This window comes from Mirounga leonina, unplaced genomic scaffold, assembly GCF_011800145.1.
Source record: "Mirounga leonina isolate KUSES-001 unplaced genomic scaffold, KU_Mleo_1.0 Mir_126, whole genome shotgun sequence".
Classification (NCBI taxonomy): domain Eukaryota; kingdom Metazoa; phylum Chordata; class Mammalia; order Carnivora; family Phocidae; genus Mirounga; species Mirounga leonina.
In genome coordinates, this window is record NW_023270314.1 from 29,400,417 (window position 1) to 29,420,881 (window position 20,465).

General features: G+C 51.1%; 1 protein-coding gene across 1 annotated transcript in view; it reads left to right on the forward strand.

Moving 5' to 3' along the window:
- Positions 1-20,465, forward strand: part of VDR (vitamin D receptor) — a 55,872-nt gene that overhangs the window by 28,270 nt on the left and 7,137 nt on the right. Inside the window, exons 3-6 of the mRNA XM_035002794.1 lie at positions 6,770-6,900; positions 13,456-13,640; positions 13,893-14,013; positions 17,133-17,304. Coding sequence (XP_034858685.1) covers positions 6,770-6,900; positions 13,456-13,640; positions 13,893-14,013; positions 17,133-17,304 — 609 coding nt within the window. The remainder of the gene's footprint in view (positions 1-6,769; positions 6,901-13,455; positions 13,641-13,892; positions 14,014-17,132; positions 17,305-20,465) is intronic.

The following is a 20,465-nucleotide window of genomic DNA, read 5'->3' on the forward strand; positions in this document are numbered from 1 at the left end:
TTCATGCTGTTTCTGCTTCCTGCTCCCTGGAATGCGTGGACATCCTCAGGGAAAAGGGATATTTCCAGTGTGAAGAAAACGTTGGCATAGGCAGGCTTCTAAGAGGTTATATGTCTTGGTTATGTTAACACCGGAACATAAGTAAAGGCCAGAGGGGAAAAATATGTAGGTCTACTACAAAGTAGATAGTGGGTGATCGATGGAGGTGAATGAATCTCTGGTCATGGGTGGCTTAGTCCAGCCTCTAATATAAAGGGAAAGGTATAAAGGACAGAGAAGAAAATCAGAGGGACCACTTCGATGAAGAGAATGAAGAGTACGGTGAAATTTAAGAGGTGGTCCTGGAAAGCAGGGTTGAGAAACAGATCAATGTTAGCCTCTTCCTCTTCTTCCTGCCTGTTGATACCTTCTTAATCCAGACGTTGCCCTGCCAGCATGGAGCTAACAAATACGGTGTGGAGAAATGTCTTCTCGTTCGCTGGCCCCAAGGTTCTCAGGGACCTTGTTCATTATGAGTCCTGTGGAGTGCAGGGGGCAAAAGGCAGGCTGGTGAGGATCCGGGAACATGGGAATGTTCTGGCTTTCAGGAAGGCCACCCAGCTGATACTGCAGGAGCCGTGATGTGAAGGCGAGCAAAGAAAGGCGGCAGATGTCCAGTGACTTAAAACTCACCAAAGTGTGCACAAGCACTGGAGTAATCAGAGAGGAGAGAGGAGCATCTGTCCAGGGCATTCCATGGGCGCAAGTAAATGAGTCACCACAAAGTGAGTGTTGCTGGAGAAAACTTTGTCCAGTTCAGCTTGGCAGCTGGCCCCCTTCCATGGCGGCTCAAGGCTGTGAATGAAGGAGAACAAGGAAGGTGATCTATGGACGGGCCAAGAGTAGTTTTGGAAGCTTGGGTAGAGGAGGCCAGAATATTTAGAGAGGAAATGTCACTGGAGTTGCCAAGAAAGGCAGTTGCAAGCATGTGAAGAAGATCTTGTGTGTCTTTGGGAACTCAGCACTTTCATCAAGGCTCATTGGCATGAAGTCACTCTCAGCACACGTCGGGGGGGGGTCCTCTCTGTGCTATGGCAGTATGGGGCTGGTGGAGAGGACCACCAGAGGTCACCCCACACTTCCAAACTGCCCATCTCGGGGACTGCTTCTATCCCAATGGCTTTGTCCTAGAGGAGACCTTCAAACAGCCTCTGCTGAATGCTCTTAGACTTTTTTTTTATTTACTTGAGAGAGAGAGAGAGAGAGCAAGTGAGAGAGAGAGCACAAGCCATGGAGGAGGAAGGGGCAGAGGGAGAGGGACAAGCAGGCTTCCCGCTGAGCAGAGAGCAGATGTGGGGCTTGATCCCAGGACCCCGGGACCATGACCTGAGCTGAAGGCAGACACTTAACTGACTGAGCCCCCCAGGTGCCCCTGGACTTTTAGGGGCATGTTTGGACTGCTGCTCTGGCTTGGATTGAAATATGGTACATTCACAATGAGGACCATATTAGGGAAGAATACCAGAAGCTTTGGAATCAAACAGACCTCGATTCTGATCCCACTTTCATACTTATTAGCTGTGTGACATGAAGCAAGGGATTTAACTTCCCAGTGCCTTTTCTTACCACCTGTAGAATAGGAATAGAGCCTATCCTGCAAGGCTGTTGAGAGTCGGAGGTGATGCATGAAGTCCAGGCACAGAAGGCTCTCAGCAAGTGCTCGCTGTTATCCTCGTCCTTCTGTAGCGTTTGTGTCTGAGAGCAGACAGTCCTTTTCTCTCCTCTATCACGGAACCTGGAATGTGTGTGTAAATAATCCCTGTATATGGTTTAAAAAAAAAAAAAAGAAGCGGCAGCAAATAGTTCAAAGGGGCATCTAAGTGAAAAGTAAGTCTCCTCTACCCAGTTCTCACGTGCCTACCTCCTCCAGAAGCTGTCACTGGGACCAGCTCATTGCGTTTGCTTCCAAATTCTCTATATAAGAGCGCATGTATGGGTTTATGTGTGCAGACACACGCACGTGCACAGGAAGATGGGAGCGTACTATCCTCGCCCCTCTGCGTCTTGCTTTGATCCACTACAGAACACTTCCTCAGGCTGGTTCCCGTGGCCTCGGTCTTCCCCTGTCCTTTCCGCAGCCCCGTCATTTTGTATGGAGCTACTGAGATGTAAGGGACCAGTTCTCCGTACAGCGCTTCAGCGACCACCTTCATGCACGTGTCTTCGGGCCCACGGGCTGATGGACTCACAGGATGAACTCCCGGAAGTAGGTTCACTGCGTTAAAGGCTCTGTGCCTTTTACGTGTTGGTGGATATTGCCCAACTGCCACCCAAAAAAGAGGCTCGCGCTCTTTACCACAGTGTTAGCCTAGCTTCCTGTAGAGTTGGCTTTTTAAAGTCCCCTGAGAAGCCCTTGATGTTGCCACTCAAAGATGTGCCGTGCGGGGTCCTTCCTATCAGACCCTGTTGGTCTTTCCCATCAGGAGCTCCAACAGACTCCTGGATCCACTCCGGGCTCTGAGATTTCCGTGATACTCAGGGCAGCAGTGGAGACAAAGCCAGAGCTCCCACTTGGGCCCCAGGCTGGGGTTTTTCAAGGTGGGTCTCTGGTGATGGGGCCACCTACCCGAGAAGGACCCTACGGTCCCAGGCCTGAGACCCTGGCCCCAGGCACTTCATGCTCTGTGAACAGCTTGTCTGTCATGTTTTGATGAATTGGTCAATGTCCTCTCTCACCCCTGACTTTCTAGAAACTGTGTCTATATTTAGCCTGGTTGCACCACCCTAACCCCTCCTTCCTGAGCTGGGGTATAATTGCCAACCATCCAGAGGATGACAGGGTCCAGGCTCAGAGAGCAGCTAAGGCAATGGGCTCCCATGGAAACTCGAAGCTCTTATTTCTCAAAACCAAAACCACTCACAAGCAATTAGCATGCAGAGCAAGGCAGGGCAGGGCGTGGATCTTCGGGACAAAGCACAGAGCCAGGGCTGGCCAGTCTGGCTGCTCTGCCTGCTCACGGGCAGAGGCTAGATGGCAGCCGTAAGTGTGGAGTGCCCTCAGAAGGCTGGAGAATGGGGAAGAACTGGGCCCCGGAGCCTGTGGGACCTGCAGCCCTGGCAACTATGCTGGGCGGACACACTGGCTGGGGCGGCGGGGGGCGGGGAGGACCTGGGTCTGCCTGTTGGAGCTGACGAGGGAGCATTCCCTCCCCTGAACACTGATGGACACTCCAGAGTGTGACAGTTCTTCGTGACGGCTAACCTCCATGTTCCTGGCTACAATTCCAGGGTCTTGTCTCTGATTCTGTATTTCGAGGAGCCAGGGAAGAGCTGCTTAGTATAATTTTTCATAATAATAATTCAAGAGCTCCATAAATTTATAGGCTGCTTTCTGCATCACTCAAATAACGTGGAGACATGTGGCAAAGTTGGTGGTCTTTGGGATAAAGTATGGCAATGGGTGAAAGGCATGGGTGTGAGCCTTGCCATGGGATAATGTGTCTGGCCAGAAGGACTTGTAACATTTTCTTTCTTCCTTCCCTCCTTTCCTTCCTCCCTCCCTCCCTCCTTCCCTCCCTCCCTCCCTCCCTTCCTTCTCCTCCCCCTCCTTCTTCTTCTCCTGCTTTGCTTCTCAGTATTCATGAGCTTCCTACTATAACTACAAAGCTGGAAGCAAGGACACGGGGTTTTTTTCCCCCCAGTATTTTCTTTGAAGCCAGTTCTGCATTTTTTTTTTTTGGATTCCTACCCAGCCTCGTTAGAGTCCGTTTCTGTTGTCCGGCAAAGCTGGGCTGAGTAGTTATCTCCAGCGCTCCTGCGTGTGGAAGCCTGGGGTGGGCTTCAGATTTACAATGAGGAAGATCCAAGAAAGACGGTGAAGTGCTTCCTTCTGAGCAAACTTGCAGCTGGGGGACGTGCCCCCCAGTGAGAGTCAGAGGCAGGTGCACTAGAGCCCAAGGAAGGAGAGACAGGTCCCTGGGGGATGTGGGGCTGCCTCCCACCTGGGGCCTCAGGAAGCTCTCAATCCCCAGCACAGGGCTGGTGAGAGGGTTTGGCTCATGTGTCTGGAGGTGCCAAACAGAAGTTACGCTCCTCTTGGTGCCTAAAGCCCTAGAGAATTAACAGGAAGAGCCCTGAGCCAGACAAGACAGTGGGTGGGAGGATAGAGCAGACCCTCAGCTCCTGGGCAAAGTGCCTGGTTGTAAAAAAAAAAAAAAAAGGAAATGAGAGTTTACGCAGAATTAGAAACTTCTGGCCCTTGAGTAAGTTTAGAGAATTACAGGCATCCTGGGGCCTGAACATTTGTGGTAACAGGCGGAGCCTCAGGAACCATAATTGGGAAGGAGGGAAAGGAGTAAAGGGGTGAATCAATCTCATATCCTGTGGTGATTATAGTAGCTCATTTCAGGGTAGCCAAGGTACTTCCATATTTGCCTGTCCCTCTGGAGAGCTACAATAGATGGATGGAGGCTCAAGGAGAAAGGCTTTCTCTTTCCATAAAGGTAGGCAAAAGCCTGGTATACGATCTCTCTCTGGGTAGTCACCACAGGGTGGGTGTGGCCGTTGGTGGGCTGGACTCGACGCCCATAGCCTCGTGTTGTTCTACCTCCCCATGGAGCCCAGTCTACTGGGGGCCCCCTTAGGTCAGGAGAGGGGCAAGAGGAGGGTACTGGGGGCCAGGGTCCAAAACCAAGAGCAGCTACCTCGTGGGCCACTGAGTCATCCTTGGCCTTGAGTTGTTCTCAAGGGCCAGCTGCCGGAGCTGTTTGCCTATAGGCTCTACTTCATTGAGCACCTTGAGTTTCTAGGGATGAGAGTGGTGTGTTCAATCCAAGAAGCCAAAAGCCGAGCCTCACATCTCTAACAGCCAACTGGGGAGCCTCCACTTCTTGCTGAATCCCCTCACTGATAAGTTTCTTCCCTTCAGTGGTCTCACCTAAAAGATGAGGAGGTACACCAATAGTCTCTTGGGTCATCCCCTAATCTTAGAGTCTGATTACCTGTGACTGGTGGCAGGCCATTTCTGTGTTCTCTTCTCCACTATCCCATGGGTCCCCATCTGTCCATATCGACTGATGAGTATGTTTGTCCCAAACCCCATTTGTCTTCTAGTGAATGTGAAGCGTGAGTCATTTTTCACCAAGAAACATAACTAGTGTGTGACTAGCTCATCTCTGAGAGAGGGAAATAGTTGGGCCTGGGCCTTTGCTCACAAGGTTTGAGCATCTCCTTGGAAGATGCTGCTGGTCTCAGAGAAAGTGATTCTGCCACCATCTTTCCCCAACTAAATCCTGTCACCTGTCCCCGGGCAAAAAAAACTGGGGCCTGCTCCTACTGGGACTGGGAAGAGTATGAGGAACCCCTAGGACACAGATAATGTAGCCTCCTGAAAGTCCCATGTGGTGTGGCTGGCAGCAGAAAGCCAGAATTAGGAAAATGAGCCCTCAAGCTTGCACATGCACGCATGGGCACACACGTGTGTGCACGTCCCCCCACACACATAATTTTACATAGAATACCAGGGGCCCGGGGCTACTGGCTTCCCAGCTAAGAACCTTCAGTAGGTTTCTGTCCTCCACAGTCCTTGCTTCCTCTGCCTTTGGGCGTGCAGGGTGCGGGTCTCTATGATAATCACCTGTGACCAACAAAGAACAACCAGCCCCTAAAAAGGAAGTAAGCCATCGAAGGTGTTATCAATAGAGATGTTAAAAGGATTGAAGTTCCCTGGTTAGCTTTCTATAAAAAACCAACCCTAAAGACCCTCATTGCCACCCTGTCGGGACCCCTTTCACTCTTGAGAGCTTTTTCTGTATTTTCACTTAATAAACTTCTATTGCTTTACTCACACACACGCAAAGAAGCCCAGGCCAGACCTCAGGGCTCCCACGCACTCATCCGGCCTTCTCTCTCTGGGCGTGTGATCTGGAGGCCTCGAGCTATGGTCTGGGCCCCTTCTCCCTTCGTGCACCCGCGCACATGTCTGTCCCTGGACCAGGGATGCTCTAGCCATAGATCTCCAGACTCCGGATCACAGACCTGCCACCAGCGTCCTCACCTCCCCTAATGGCTCACTACAATCAGTGACGGCTGATCTGCAGATTTTAGTATTTTAAAAAATGTCCCTAATTCACTCATGTATTTCCTGTGTGATAATAATAATAATAATAAAAAGAGTGAGAAGTAGAGTACCATAAGAGTAAATCAGGGGTGCCGGGCTGGCTCAGTTGGTAGAGCAGGCGACTCTTGATCTCAGTCAGGGTCATGAATCCAAGCCCCACGTTGGGTGTAGAGCTCACTTAAAAAAATGAAAGTGATAGGGGCGCCTGGGTGGCTCAGTCGTTAAGCGTCTGCCTTCAGCTCGGGTCATGATCCCAGTGGGATCGAGCCCCGCATCGGGCTCCCTGCTCCACGGGAAGCCTGCTTCTCCCTCTCCCACTCCCGCTGCTTGTGTTCCCTCTCTCTCTGTCAAATAAATAAAATCTTAAAAAAAAAAAAAAAAGAAAAAGTGAAAGTGATAATAAATAAATTCTTTCAAATACTAAAAAAAAAAAAGGTAAAGCGATGATGGGAGCAGAGTAGGCAGTGAAAGCCTAGAGCGTGGGGGAGGGGAGTGGTGGTCGCTGGGAGTGGCAGGGGCTAGGCCCCAAACCCTCTGTGGGAGACAAGGAGATCGGGGGTGGGGGGCAGCCTTGTGGGCAGGTCTCAGTGGTCACAGCCCCACCAGGCAGCCAGGGCTGTGGCTGGAAGGCGGGTGACCCGGAGCTGGCATGTGCTCTCTCTCCCCGGGCAGGCGAAGCATGAAGCGGAAGGCGCTGTTCACCTGTCCCTTTAACGGGGACTGTCGCATCACCAAGGACAACCGCCGCCACTGCCAGGCCTGCCGGCTCAAGCGCTGTGTGGACATCGGCATGATGAAGGAGTGTGAGTGTCCGGGGCCGGGGCGGGGGTGGCACTGGAAGAGGGCGGTCGGAGCTGCTCTTTAGGCAGGTTTGGCCCAAGAGGTCTTCGTGCCTTTCCCCTGGGGCTGCCGGCACCCGGGGCCTGGAGCTGGGTTCCTGCGGCCAGAACAACAGGGTCAGAGGCCCCAGGGTTGTTTGGACTTTGGGAGAGTAGGCTGCTGAAGTTGGGGAGGGGCAGGAGTTTTGGGGAGAATAAGTATTCAGAGCATCCGGGTCCTGCCCCGCCCTGGCCTTCGGGCCACTCTGGGGCAGATCTGTGGGCCGGAGCCCAGGGGAGACCAGGGGGAAAGACTCTGTGAGGGGAAGCACTGGACTCTAGGATGGCCCTCCAGATCCAGATGGAGAGAGAAGAGCAGTCCTATAGGTCTTCTTGTCCGGCTCTTGGGGTAGAGGAGAGGACCAGTGGCAGATTGACTTGTTCTAACCCTCGGTTAAAAACAACCCCTGGACTTTGCATCTGAGCTCTGGTGCCAGTTACTTGGTAACCAGAGTAGCCATTGAATTTGGCGGACCCTGGGAGGGGCAAGCCAGGCCCTCCCTGGGCTAGAGACCAGGACCCTGGGCTGGCCTGGGCACAGGTGCCCTCTGCATCTTCAACCCTGCTCAGCCTCTTGCTCACTCCTGTCTGCAGTCTGCACACCGATCCCCTCCTTGGCCCCAGGACAGAGCCTATGCCTTGCTAAGCTGCGGACCTGAGGAGGCTTAGGAGGGATGCTCAGATGCAGGCACGCCTGGAGGCCCTCCTAGCTATGGGGCTATTGTTTTGGGGGTGAGGGAGGCAGGTACAGGGAAGATGTGTCCACAACAAGGGAAAAGTCACAGGACAGGGCTTAGGGGATGGAACATTTCTTCCCTGATGGGAAAAAAAAATTCTCTGTTGTTGGGGAACAGAGACAGAATGAAGACCTTCATGGGGGGCCTCCTCCTTGGGCCTTGACAGGCTCCCCTCTGGTGGGTCACAGCCCTTCACTCCTGATCCCGGCTCCCCCGTCAACACTGGCAGGCCTTGAAGAAGTTTCCAGGCTGTTGTTCCTCCTCACCCCCACGGGAGTGTGCAGGCCTGGACATGCTGATCCCTCCTAGCACAGTCCCCTGCCCCGCCCAACTCCTGTGTTTATCCTGGAGCAGAGGAGGCCAAGGCTGAGTGCCTCATGGGGCTTCTCACACACCGGCTTGGTGTGGTCCGCCCTGTGCAAGGCACTGGGGTGAACACAAACAAGATGCAGTGGACACAGCCTCTGCTCCTGCCCCCAAGGGGCACACATCCTCCACAGGGCAGGGAGCCTGGCTCTGAGGCTCTGCCAACCAAGAACAGCACAGTTCCACCACTGGGATTCAGTAAGACTCTGCCCTAGAAGTTCTGGGCAGGGCCAGCCTCACTGAAGTCCCAGACACTCCTCTCCTATGTCTCAGGACGAAGGAGATGTCCCATCAGCTAAGAATAGGAAGAACACTTAGAAATCATCTGAGACTCACAAAGGTAAAAATATCAGGATTGGAGTCAGAAAGCAAGTCTCCATGTCTGCTTCTAGATCTCTTCTGGTCCCCAAAGACAGCACTGCATCCGTGGTGATAAACAGGTCTTGGGTGCTTCGGGGTGCCCCTAAGAATACCGTGTGGTGATGGGAGCCAGCAATCCGGAAGTGGATGCCCACCCCAAACCCCAACAGCTTTGTACTTCAGTCACCCAAAACACAGCCCCAGTCTTCCCCAACAGAGCCCTGTGCCCCACCCTGCTATATGCCCAGTGCAGCCCTGTGTCCCCCACACTCAGGATGCCCGTGTGGGGAGCTGTAGTGAGTTAGCTGTGGGCTAGTGGAGTCTGGGTAAAAGAAAACCTGGAGCCAGCACTAGGCTTGTTCCTCTCCACTACTCCAAGGGGAGGTCCTTCAGGAAGGGCTGTAGTTCTCAGACTCAAGTCAGCCAGCTGAGAGAAGTCTGTCAGAGTGGTCTGGGCCTGGAGCTCCCAGCTCTGAACCCTAGGAGAGCTGCTCATTCATCATGTGGGTTGGCTGTTGCCTTAAGGCTCAACCTCCCAGAGACAATTTTGTGTCAACATTTGTAAAACCATAGGACACCCCAAGACTCCCTCTGAAGGGACCTGCGAACACAGGCTCCCTTCTGGCAGAAGCAGAGCTAATAAGATGGTATGGTATCGACATTCTAACCTGGGTCTGTTTGCTTCCAAAGGCCAGGCCTGTGGGCTCTACCCGGGTGCAGCCCGCCAGGTACCCCCAGTGGGCCAGAGCTCTTCCACTGCGCATTTCCAGGCACATCTGGTCCCTAAGGGATGGGCTCAAGAGACCGTTCCCACCAAAGACTCCCTTTCTCTCTCTTCAAGTCCTAGTCGACTTGAGCATGTCCTTGGAGCCCAAGAACTTTCACAGTTGAATTCTTGCTTCTTATTGACCTGTCCTGCCCAAAAACACCTTTATGTGACTTTAATGTTTTTACAGATGTATGTCTTTCCTGCCCCACATTAGCACAGCACCTGGCACAGCATAAGTGCTCAATAAATATGTGTTGAATGACTCTTAGCTCCCCATGATGCTTCTTTGTACCTCTGCATCTCCCTGTAGATCAGGAAGATCTCCCAAATCTGATATTGCCTGTGTCATTCATTTGGAAAGACGTTACGTTCTCTTCTCTGATGTTGTCCTTAGGCCACCAGGGGCAACTTGAGGTGTTTTTAAGTTGTTCATGCTTTCAGATCTTGACTTCCAAATGCAGTTCTAGACTTCATGAGGCAGGGAACATCTTGCATGGGAATAAACGGGTGCAAAGCCATTTTAGCGCTCAGCAAGGAGCCTAGAAGGAAGGTGGAGAAGCTACTGAGCAGCCATATGGGTTTCACAAAGTCCATGGACACAGCTCATGCATCTTATTCATTGGAGAGCCCATCAAATGCTCTTTCAGAACCTGTTTGCTCTTCTTCTAGGTCAATGGCTTTCAACTCCAAAACATGTGTCCTCCTACATGATAGTAACAGGCATTTTCAGTAGTGATTCATTGAGAAAATGATTTTTAAAAAATTTCCTGTGAAATTAGTAACCCCCTCTAAAAAAAGACTCATTTCCTAAATCACAACAGCATCTGCGCATGTGAGAGCCTGATGACTTATTCAGTCTCCAGACACTGTTGCCTGGAGGGAGGCCCATGGATTGGCAGCCCGGGGAGAAAATGCCAGATCTCAGCATTTCTTTCTCTAGTACTGCACCCCAGATGGCAGTCACCATTTGATGCAGTGATTGAGAGGAATAATGTCATAAGGTTAACCTTGAATCTTCTTAACTTTGTCCTTTTAGAGTAAATCATTTACAAACTTTGCTACTTTATTTATTTTTTCATACTCTTCAGATGGATTGGAACATTTTGTGTGTTCCATGGCTGAGGACAAGAGTCCTACGGAACAGTCATAGCCAATTATAATCAGAGGGGATATGGGGCAGTAGTTACAAACATGAACTCTTAACCATAATGCCCAGGCCTGAGTACCAGCTTCACCACGTGTTAGCCATGTGACGTGGAGCTAGGTACATAGCCTTGCGTCCCTCATCTGCAAAATGGGGATAATAGCACCCGCCCTAAGAGGTTGTTATAAGGACTAAATATCTGTGAGTTAATATTTAAGAAGCATTTAGTGTAGTGCCCGGTACATAAAAACTTCTATATTTTTTATCCATTTTTATTTCATGATTTTTTTTCTTATCTAAAACTTGATCACCAGGATTCCCAGCTCCCCAGCAGACTAGAAGTTAACTGTTAAGGGGAAGAAAGGCACCCTTCTAGAGGGAGGCACCAATAAGAAGAGACAACATGGAGCTTGCCAGCGCTTCTGCCCACAGAACTGGGGAGTTTCACAAGAGCGGGGAAAGCAACCCCCCCACCAGAGAGGGGGAGACTGAAAGCTATGAAACGTAGCACAAGACGTCCAAATCCTAGCAGGCTGAGTCATATAGTGCCCGAACACAGCCCTGTACCGTCCTGAGGTCATAACCTTGCTCCTGCAAAGTCCAATAATTGTTCCGAATGATGCCTCTGAATCATCAAGTAAAGGTTACATGATGTTACAGGTGTTCTGTTACAAGGTAGTCTGTCTTGAAAATATTTCAATCACAATTATTTAAATTGAAAAGGTGAGCAGGGCTCAGGTATCTAGTAGACTGGTATCTGACGTGTGCCATCCCGACATGATAGGACACACGTATTGGTGCACTTCTCACTGTCATTTCCTGAGCAGAGGACAATGACTAGCACATAGTAGGTACAATCAGTGTGGATGTGTTAAGTGTCCAGTCTCTCAGACTACTGAGCAAACACCGTGGCCAGGAAACTTCGCTGGGCTAGCCATTAGGGGGGAAACACAGGTAACTTATTCTAGTGAAAGAGATCTTGATCTCTATACGGGCATTTATTGGAGCCTGTACTAACCATAACTATTACAGAGAGGAAGACAGCTGGGTGCCAACGTGTGTGGGAAACAGTAGACATATCACAGAAAGAAGAAATGAAAGCTCAGTGCAGATCGGGGCAATCCAGAAAGGCTTCACGGTAAAAGAGGGCTGAAGGCTGGGTGCTGGAGAACGGAGAGAACTTGCCCAGCTGTTGGGGAGAGAAGACCCAGTTGGACAGGCAGCCAGCATAAGTGGAAAGGCAGTGACAAGACTGAGCAGGTCATGTTCGCAGGTCAGCAGTCTCAACGTGACTGGAGCAGGAGCAGAAGCAGAATGAGGATGGAAAGTTAGGAAGAAGTAAAATCATGGAGAATCTTGACTTTAACTTGGACCGTGGTAAGCAGGAAGGATCCAGAAAAAGTTTCTGAGCAGGAGAGTGACATCATCCTCAGAATCACAAGAGATTATCAAAGCCCAGTCAAGCTGAGAGGCATGTCCGTGGATGCCTGTGGTATGCCACCCTCGCCCCCCAGCTCCAGCCCCAGCACCTCCTGCATCCACCCTCAGGGGAGCAGGAAAGACCAGACACCTAATCTTGGATTCCCCAGGCGAGGGCCCCACACCCTGCCTTCAACGCAAAGCTCCCTGCTCCTTCCTTTTCTAACCCGCTTGACCTCTTGGGGTCTGAGCAGACACCCACTGTGGGAGAGGGCTGGCAGCTTTCTGGGCAGGTGAGTCAGTCAGCTGGGCGTGGCCTCCTCCAGGCCTCCTTTTAGTAGGGCTTACCTCAGCTGTGGAGGGAACTTGCCATCCTTTGCCACAGGCCTCCCTTCCTGCTGTGCCGGAGGCTCTGGCTGCCCACTCCCCATCCACCCACACCCCATAGGCTCTCCCTCCACCTCCCGCCAGCTTCTTTCATTCTCCGCCCACCTGAGGGGTCTGGGGCCAGTGGGCCTCTCCTGAAGCCCGGAACCCACCCATCCTGGGGTTCTGGTTGCTTTCCCCGCTCTTGTGAAACTCCCCAGTTCTGTGGGCAGAAGCGTTGGCAACAGTGGCGCAGTTGAGCAAGTAGCTACAGGCCAAGGGCCCCAGTGCCCACTCCTGCCGTCAGCGCTCGGCAAGCCCCGGCCAGGAGGTCTGTTTGCCCGGCTGCCATGCCAGGCATCCCTGCTCACAGCCCCGCCCTCCTGGGCAGCTGCCCAGCGCGGTGAGGTGGGCGCCACCCCAGAAGCCCCCGCACCGCCCGACGACGGTGGCCTAGGGTCTCCCCGTCGCCAGACACACGGGCTAGCGGATGGAGAGGGCTGCAAGTGAGGGCTTTGAGGTGTTATCTTTGGGACTTTTTTAGAGGGCTCAGAAACTTCCCTGGGCAGAACTTTCAAGACTGGACAGGCTGGAGGAGGGGTTGTTTTGCAGAGAACCAAAGACGCAGAGTCTTGCTAAGTTGGTCAGAGTAGATCAGACGCCCGAGTTCCATGCCTCGAAACTTGGACGTGGGAATGCCCGTGTAGAGGGCTCTTTCAGCATCTCCTAGCTTCCAACACTGGGACTGGCCACACAGTGACTCTCGCCCTTCTTCCCCCCACCCCAGGTCTCCGTCAAGATCATGGGCAAATATCTGAGGGAGAAAGACAGGGCTTGACATTTAATGAGCAGCTGCTCTGTGTTACCCATGCATTCAGTTCTCAAAACAGCCATCCTCCAAGGTCGGTGTTGTCGCTCTGCCACCCCACATACCCACGCTTTCTGGAGGAAGGAACCACAAAGGACCTTAGAAGAGGTTTTAATGGAGCAAACTGCTTGTTTGATTAATGAGATGACAAAAGCCCAAAGAGTTCAAACAGTTTGCCCAGAGTCCGATCACTTGCTCCTGAGAACCCAGACTCACTAATAAGGCCTGACCATCCCACCTCTCAGATCCCTTTTCCTCCAGTCTCATGCACCTGCCTTTTCAGTAGAAACCCACTTTTCCATCCATATGGTGGGCTCGGAGTCCCCCATGGCAGGAAGCGCCCCCCCCACCCTGTGAACCCCTCGCATCTTTTGCCTTTAGCACCTGGAGGGAGGTTTCTCGGAGGAGCTGCAGGCCCAGCCCTCCCGACATCCCCCTTCCTGCCCCACAGTCATCCTGACGGATGAGGAGGTGCAGCGGAAGCGGGAGATGATCCTGAAGCGGAAGGAGGAGGAAGCCTTGAGGGACAGCCTGCGGCCCAGGCTATCCGAGGAGCAGCAACGCATCATCGCCATTCTGCTGGATGCCCACCACAAGACCTACGACCCCACCTATGCCGACTTCACCCAGTTCCGGGTACGTCCGCTCCCTGGCTGGCTGGGAAGGATGAGCTGCGGAGTGAAGAGCCGCAGCTGGGGCCGGGGCGTGGGAGTGGGGACGGAGGGCTACGGCCAGCCAGACCCAGGGCAGGGGTAGAGGCTGCTCTGGAATGGGGGAGGCCTCCCCCTCCCGCAGGCCTGCCTCGAAGCCACTCCTGTCAGAGATCGGGGACAAGGTAGGAGAGTGGCCCCCAACGTGAGCTTCTGATACTCCATCTCTCCCTTCCAGCCTCCAGCTCGCGCGGATGGGTATGGAGGGAGCCATTCCTCGAGGCCCTCCTCCCTCCACACGCCCAGCATCTCTGGGGACTCCTCTTCTTCCTGCTCAGATAACTACACAGCCTCTCTAGGTGAGTCGATGCATGCCCCCAGTGAGCCCAGCGGTGGGAGAAGACCCCAGAGCTTCCACAGCCCACCTGTCCTTGGCTGTGGATGGGAAGGTAACACTTTCATACTGTGTGCCACACAATGTCCTCAGAACACCGCCCCCCCACCCCCGCCTTGTTTTTACGGAAGAGCACTAACTAGCTGAAGGGCTCATGCTGGGGAAGAGGCCAGGCTGGGGTCTGGCCGGGCAGGGTCTGTCTGCAGAGTCCCCGCTCTTTCCTCCATGCCAGGCTTCTGCTCCTGCCTTCCTCCCTGTGGGTAACCTGGTTCCTTTAAAGGGTATGTTGAGCCTGGGCCTTTTGGGGGGTTCTGTTTTTGTTTTTTTTCCCAGTTCTATTGAGATATAATTGACATAGAACATTGTATTCGTTTCACGTATGCAACATAATAATTTGATACATGTATATATTGCAAAATGATTACCACAATAAGTATAGCCACTATCCATCATCTCTCAGAGTTACAAAATTTTTAATTTCATTGTGCTGAGAACTTTTAAGATCTACTCTCTTAGCAACTTTCAAATATACAAAAGTGTATCATTAACTACAGTCATCAGAGCCTAGAAGGTGACATCTGGAGTGGAGGGAGAACATGTAGGTCCCATTGCAGCCTACTTTCACCCCACCCTGAGCTCTGGGGGGTCACCACAGCACCGGAGGACTCGTCATCTCCAGCTCATCCTTGCTTTCCTTCTTATGGTCCTTTTCCACCTTCTTTTTTTTTTTTTTTTTTAAGATTTTATTTATTTTTTTGACAGAGAGAGACATAGTGAGAGCAGGAACACAAGCAGGGGGAGTGGGAGAGGGAGAAGCAGGCTTCCCGCAGAGCAGGGAGCCCGATGTGGGACTCGATCCCAGGACCCTGGGATCATGACCTGAGCCGAAGGCAGACGCTTAACGACTGAGCCACCCAGGCGCCCTTCCACCTTCTTCTTCATCTTCCTGCTCCATCCTCCCCCTCCCCCTGTCCTTCATTCCTCTGCCTCTCACCCAGCCCTGCTGCCCTCTGCGTGGATCCAGCAGGATGGGAAAACCCCTTCCCTCTGGGGAACTGGAACCCTCAGATACGGTACTTCTGTACTTACTGATGGATCTGGGCCCAGATCCCCAAGAGGTGGGAGGGGTCTCCGTGGCAGCTGGACAAGGATGGCAGTGGAGCCAGACATGGTGTCTACCCATCCAGGAGTGACAGGAGGGAGGTGGTCAGGGACTAAAGAGAAACAATGACCATTGCAGAGATTGACCCTTTGAGCCCCTCGTCTTATAGGGATTCTTCCCAAGTGTTAATTTTCTTTTTTTTTTTTTTTTAAGATTTTATTTTTTTATTTATTCATTTGAGAGAGAGAGAGAGAGAGAGCAAGCAAGAGCATGAGCGGGGGCAGGGGCAGAGGGAGAAGCAGGCTCCCTGTTCAGCAGGGAGCCCGATGCGGGACTCGATCCCAGGACCCTGGGATCATGACCTGAGCCAAAGGCAGACGCTTAACTGACTGAGCCACCCAGGTGCCCCCCAAGTGTTAATTTTCTCTCCTTACTTTGTTGCTCTTTCCAATTGGTGGGGTATTTATTTGCATCGATGAGGATCAGTCTGCATGTTACACATTTAGCTTTTAATAATTCCGTATTATTTAATAGTTTTGGTACCCTCATAGGTTAATTGATATGAGATGCTCAGCCCCACCAATGTTAAGTTCAATATAGCATATATTGATTTAAAGGAACACCTGGCTGGCTCAGTTGACATAGCATGCAGTTCTTGATCTCAGGGTCATGAATTCGAGCCCCACGTTGGGCATAGAAATTACTTAATTTAATAAATAAATAAATAAATAAGATTCAAACTAGTTAACATTTTTAATTTAAAAATATTTTTTAAAGATTTTATTTATTTATTTGACACAAAGAGAGAGAGACAGCTAGAGAGGGAACACAAGCAGGGGGAGTGGGAGAGGGAGAAGCAGGCTCCTGGCTAAGCAGGGAGCCTTATGCAGGGCTTGATCCCAGGACTCTAGGATCATGACTTGAGCTGAAGGCAGACGCTTAATGACTGAGCCACCCAGGCATCCCTTTAATTTAAAAATATTAAGCAAAGGTAATACATGTTTACTGTGGGCATTCAGAAAATATAAGCTAAATAATATGTATAAAATAAATATGTATTTTTATATATGTAAAATCTTTAAACCTACTACCCAAAGGTAATCACTGTTAACACTGTGATGTATCTCTTTCCCATCTCTTTTTTTTCTTTAAGTGCATATGTATATTTCCAAGTGGAATTATGCTATACACAATCTGGTAACTTGCTTTTTTCTTTTAACAGTACATCATATCATATTTTCATGTCATCAATATGCTTATGGAATATATGCTTAAAGGCTGATTAGTATTCTGGGGTATGAATGTACAATAACATATCTAATCTAGATTGTGTTCCAGCTTTTCATTAAGATAACAGTATGCTTGTGGCTAAATATTTGTCCTTATTCCAGATTTTTTTCCTTAATGATGAATTTATGGAAGTGGGGTTACTGGTCAAAGAATATACATCATCATAGGCTTCTGATGCCTACTGTCAAATAGCTCTCCAAATTACTTGCACAAATTTATGCTTCCTTTAGTACCCCATGGCACAAGGGTTGCCTAATTCCTTGACAATGGCATCCACATTTAAACATATTTGTTTCTAGTTTATAGGTGAAAAGCCTAGACGTTCTACTCTGTGGTTCTTTGATCACTGGTGTGGTTGAACATTGTTTTCCATAAGTTCATTGATTCCAAATTCATCTTTGATTTGAGGTCATTAGAAACAGGTGGTCTATAAAATCATGGCTCCAGGAAATCTCATTTCTTGGAGTATCTCTGATCTTTGATTGTACTGCCTTGCTCTGCTTGAAAGAAAAGCCAGGGGGAGTCCTAGAGGAAAGGCTGGGCTGAAGAGTGACCTTGGAGAGAGCCTGTCACTATGGCATTCCTGGCCAGCCCTGCGGCAAGGGCATGGGAGGTTCTCACAGGGCCAAGAAGGAAGGCATCTGGCTCAAGTATCCTTAAGTAGCTCTTTCTCTCTCCTCATCCTTCCCCAGATGTGATAGAGCCAACCAGCTTCTCCAATCTGGATCTGAGGGAAGAAGACTCAGATGACTCTTCTCTGACCCTGGACCTATCCCAGCTCTCCATGCTGCCCCACCTGGCTGACCTGGTCAGTTACAGCATCCAAAAGGTCATCGGCTTTGCCAAGATGATTCCAGGGTTCAGGTAAGAAGAGTCAGACTCCTAGACTGAGCTAGAAGAAGGCCTGGAGGTCACCAATCCACTGCTTCCCAAAATAGAGACCCAGACCCTACCTGAGGCCTCCTAGGTCAGAATCTCTGGGAAGTACGACCCATCTACATTACCCAGCAGGCCCGCGCTAGAAGAGAAATCCGTCCCCCTCCACACACACAGTTTCTGGATGACAGGACAGAAGCCCAGAGAGGTTCAGTGGCCAGCCAGGATTGTTTTCTAGTGCTGGAGCCAGGATGTGTGAGAGCCAAGGTCTAGAATTCCAAGTTCACTGCCGTGTGCACTCCAGCTGGCTTGGGTCTAATCCTCATGTTAACCCTTTAAATTAAACCTCCATTAACCCTCCACACCCTAATCTGACACCAAAATGAAGTGATAGAGAGGAGAAAGGGTTGCGCAAGTGGACTTGTGAAATAATTTAGGGATCCCAGAGGGAGACAGGTTTCCTGGAACACATAACCTGGGCCTCCATCACCCAAATTTCTGTGAAAAGGCCTTTTCCTAACCATACTGAGACCTTTGCCAAAACATATACGTGTAAGGAGTTCTACTGGAGTAACGATCGGATGTGAATTTCATTCAACTGTTTTCTTGTTTTGGTAATAACAGCTCATATGCTTCTATTTACATAGCCGTGCAGCATTAAATATTCTTAAAGTAAGAGAGTGTAGATGCTTTTAGTAGAATGTCGGGAGGTAGTTATATCGATATTGACACATTATTTATGTCATTTGGAGCATTGCCATACAATACATATATAATGCGGTTGAGAAAGAGAAAGAAAGAAATCACTAGCAATTACTGTTGGCCTCAGGTCAAGGAGCAGTATTTGCAGTTGCCAGCAGAAGGGGCTTCTGAGTGCTTTCCAGATGCCAATGCTCAGATTCAGTGCTGCAATTCTGGGAGCCCCAAATTATTTGACCTTGGCTAGCTCTGAATGGGAACTAATGTGATGTGCTAGTTATTGTTTCGTGAATCTCTCTGCCGTGCAAGGAAGCCATCGGTCACTGTCTCAATGACCTCACTGACAGCTACATGGTGATAATTCAGAGCACCCAGCCCAGTTCTTCCCAGTTTGTGTCTGCCCTGAGATAGCTGGCTCTGTGTGATCTTATGGCCCTCAGCAGCTCAGAGACCGGGGGCTCTCCTGTGCTCTCCCACGGGAATTCGTGTGAAAATCGTAAAGAAGAGAAAACATCAAACTCGCTTACTGCATCGAGACACCCTTGAGATGCCCCTGCCGCACCACACGTTTTGATTGCGGAAGGAGCCAAGGCCACTGTGGCATCCAGCAGGAGTGTCACCTGTGAGTGCTGTGTCGCGCTGGGCCTGGAACTTACCCTCCAGAGCCTTTCCTTGGAGTTGACGATACATTCCGCTAAGCCCAAGTTCCAGCTCCCTCCCACACTCTTCAAGTTAGTGTTTGCGAACTCGGGCTGTTCCAAAGTCTTGTTTGGTGTAAACAGCTAGAGACAAAAACACCTCACGGTGCTGAAGGATGCGCAGGAGCACCCGGCTTCTGTCCCAGCTCCAGAGAGCAGTCCTCACCTGTGAAGGGTTCGTCTTTCCTCGCCTGGTGGGGAGCTGGGGCACAGGGCCCCTGAAGCTCTGTCCAGATGCTCGGGTTTGCTGATTCTAAGTGGTGGCTGGGATGGCACACGTGGCAAAACTGTCCTTAAAAAAGGACATTTATTTAACCAGATGACCTCAACGCAGCACCCTGGAGGGAGTAAACCAAAATCCCATTTTTCTTCCACGCCCTTGGTTACCCTTGCCCCATATTCTCTGACACAAGTAGCATGGGCCCGCCCTTAATGTCTCTCTCCAAGGATGAGTTGTAGTCTGCCCCCTTCCTCCCATACCCAGCCTCATTTTCCCCGGTTCCCCAGTCTAGCCGCGCAGTCATGGCCCAAGTAAGTTATATAGGAACAGACACTGAATTGATCCAGCGACTGATCCCAGATCAGTTACATTGATCCTGCACGTGCTTGGGTTGGCTTCTCTCTCTTCAGAGTGACTTAGGAAATCTCAGAATGGAAGGTGTCCCAGTAAAAAGGGAGCAGGCCTGGCCAAGAGCTCTGTGGGTGGGGGGCCACAGATACTCTCTGTGACTGGACAGAGGTGACACCGAGCCTGGACAGAGGCCAGAGCCCCGGCTCTGGTGGGCCCCAGGTGGGGCCAGCCCCACAGCTCTCCAGCTCTGCTGGTTTCTGTGTTTAGGGGTTCTGTTTTTCCTAGAAGTGAGAGAACAGTGGCTATGTCCCTGGTGGCTTTGATCCTGCTGCCTGTAGGCAAGGGTGGAGGGTGTGGGGAGGGCAGGATGAGGCTTCTCTGTGGGTGAGTGTGGGGCGGGGGGTGGGGGTTGGAGGGGGCAGGCTGAGACTCCAGTGCAGGCACGGGACCAAAGTGGGGCAGGACTGAATAGGCCGTGCTAGGTGTGAACTGCACTGTGGTGTGCCTTGGCCCTGCTCCTGCTTCCCACCTCCCCTCGTCAGCCTCTCCCTCTGCACCCCACAAATCTCCCGCCCTCAGCGCTTCACCTGGAGGTGGGGTGCCTGGGTTGAGCATCTGCTTTCAGCTCAGGTCATGGTCCCAAGGTCCTGGGATCGAGCCCCACATCGGGCTCCCTGCTCAGCAGGGAGCCTGCTTCTCCCTCCCCTGCAACCCCTCCCCCTGCTTGTGTTCTTTCTCTCTGTCAAATAAATAAATAAAATCTTTTAAGAATGAAAGAAAGGCATGGAGGAAGTGAAATCAGGAGCAGCATCCAAATGGCCAGGAGCCAACTTGGACCTGAGAACCAAGGACCCCCAGGTTTCATTGCCAAGAGAGGGGTAAGACGGACCAGGCCAAACCAGCCAAAGCCCAGCCCTCTGGGAGAAAGACCTTTGACCTCACTGTCATTTCTATTCCCAGGGGCTCCTTCCTGGGTCAGAGGCCTGAGGCCATAGCGTGTTTCCCTCCACCCATGTCCTCTCTTCTGTCTTCACTTGCTCATTTATGTAACAAATAGCTTTTTTCCATAAACTGTGAAGGATACAAGTTGACTAGGACACAGTTCCTGACCTCCAGGGTTCAGTGTCTGATGGAAGAGATAGACATGAGACAATTGCGGTGAAGAGATAAGAACCAAGAGA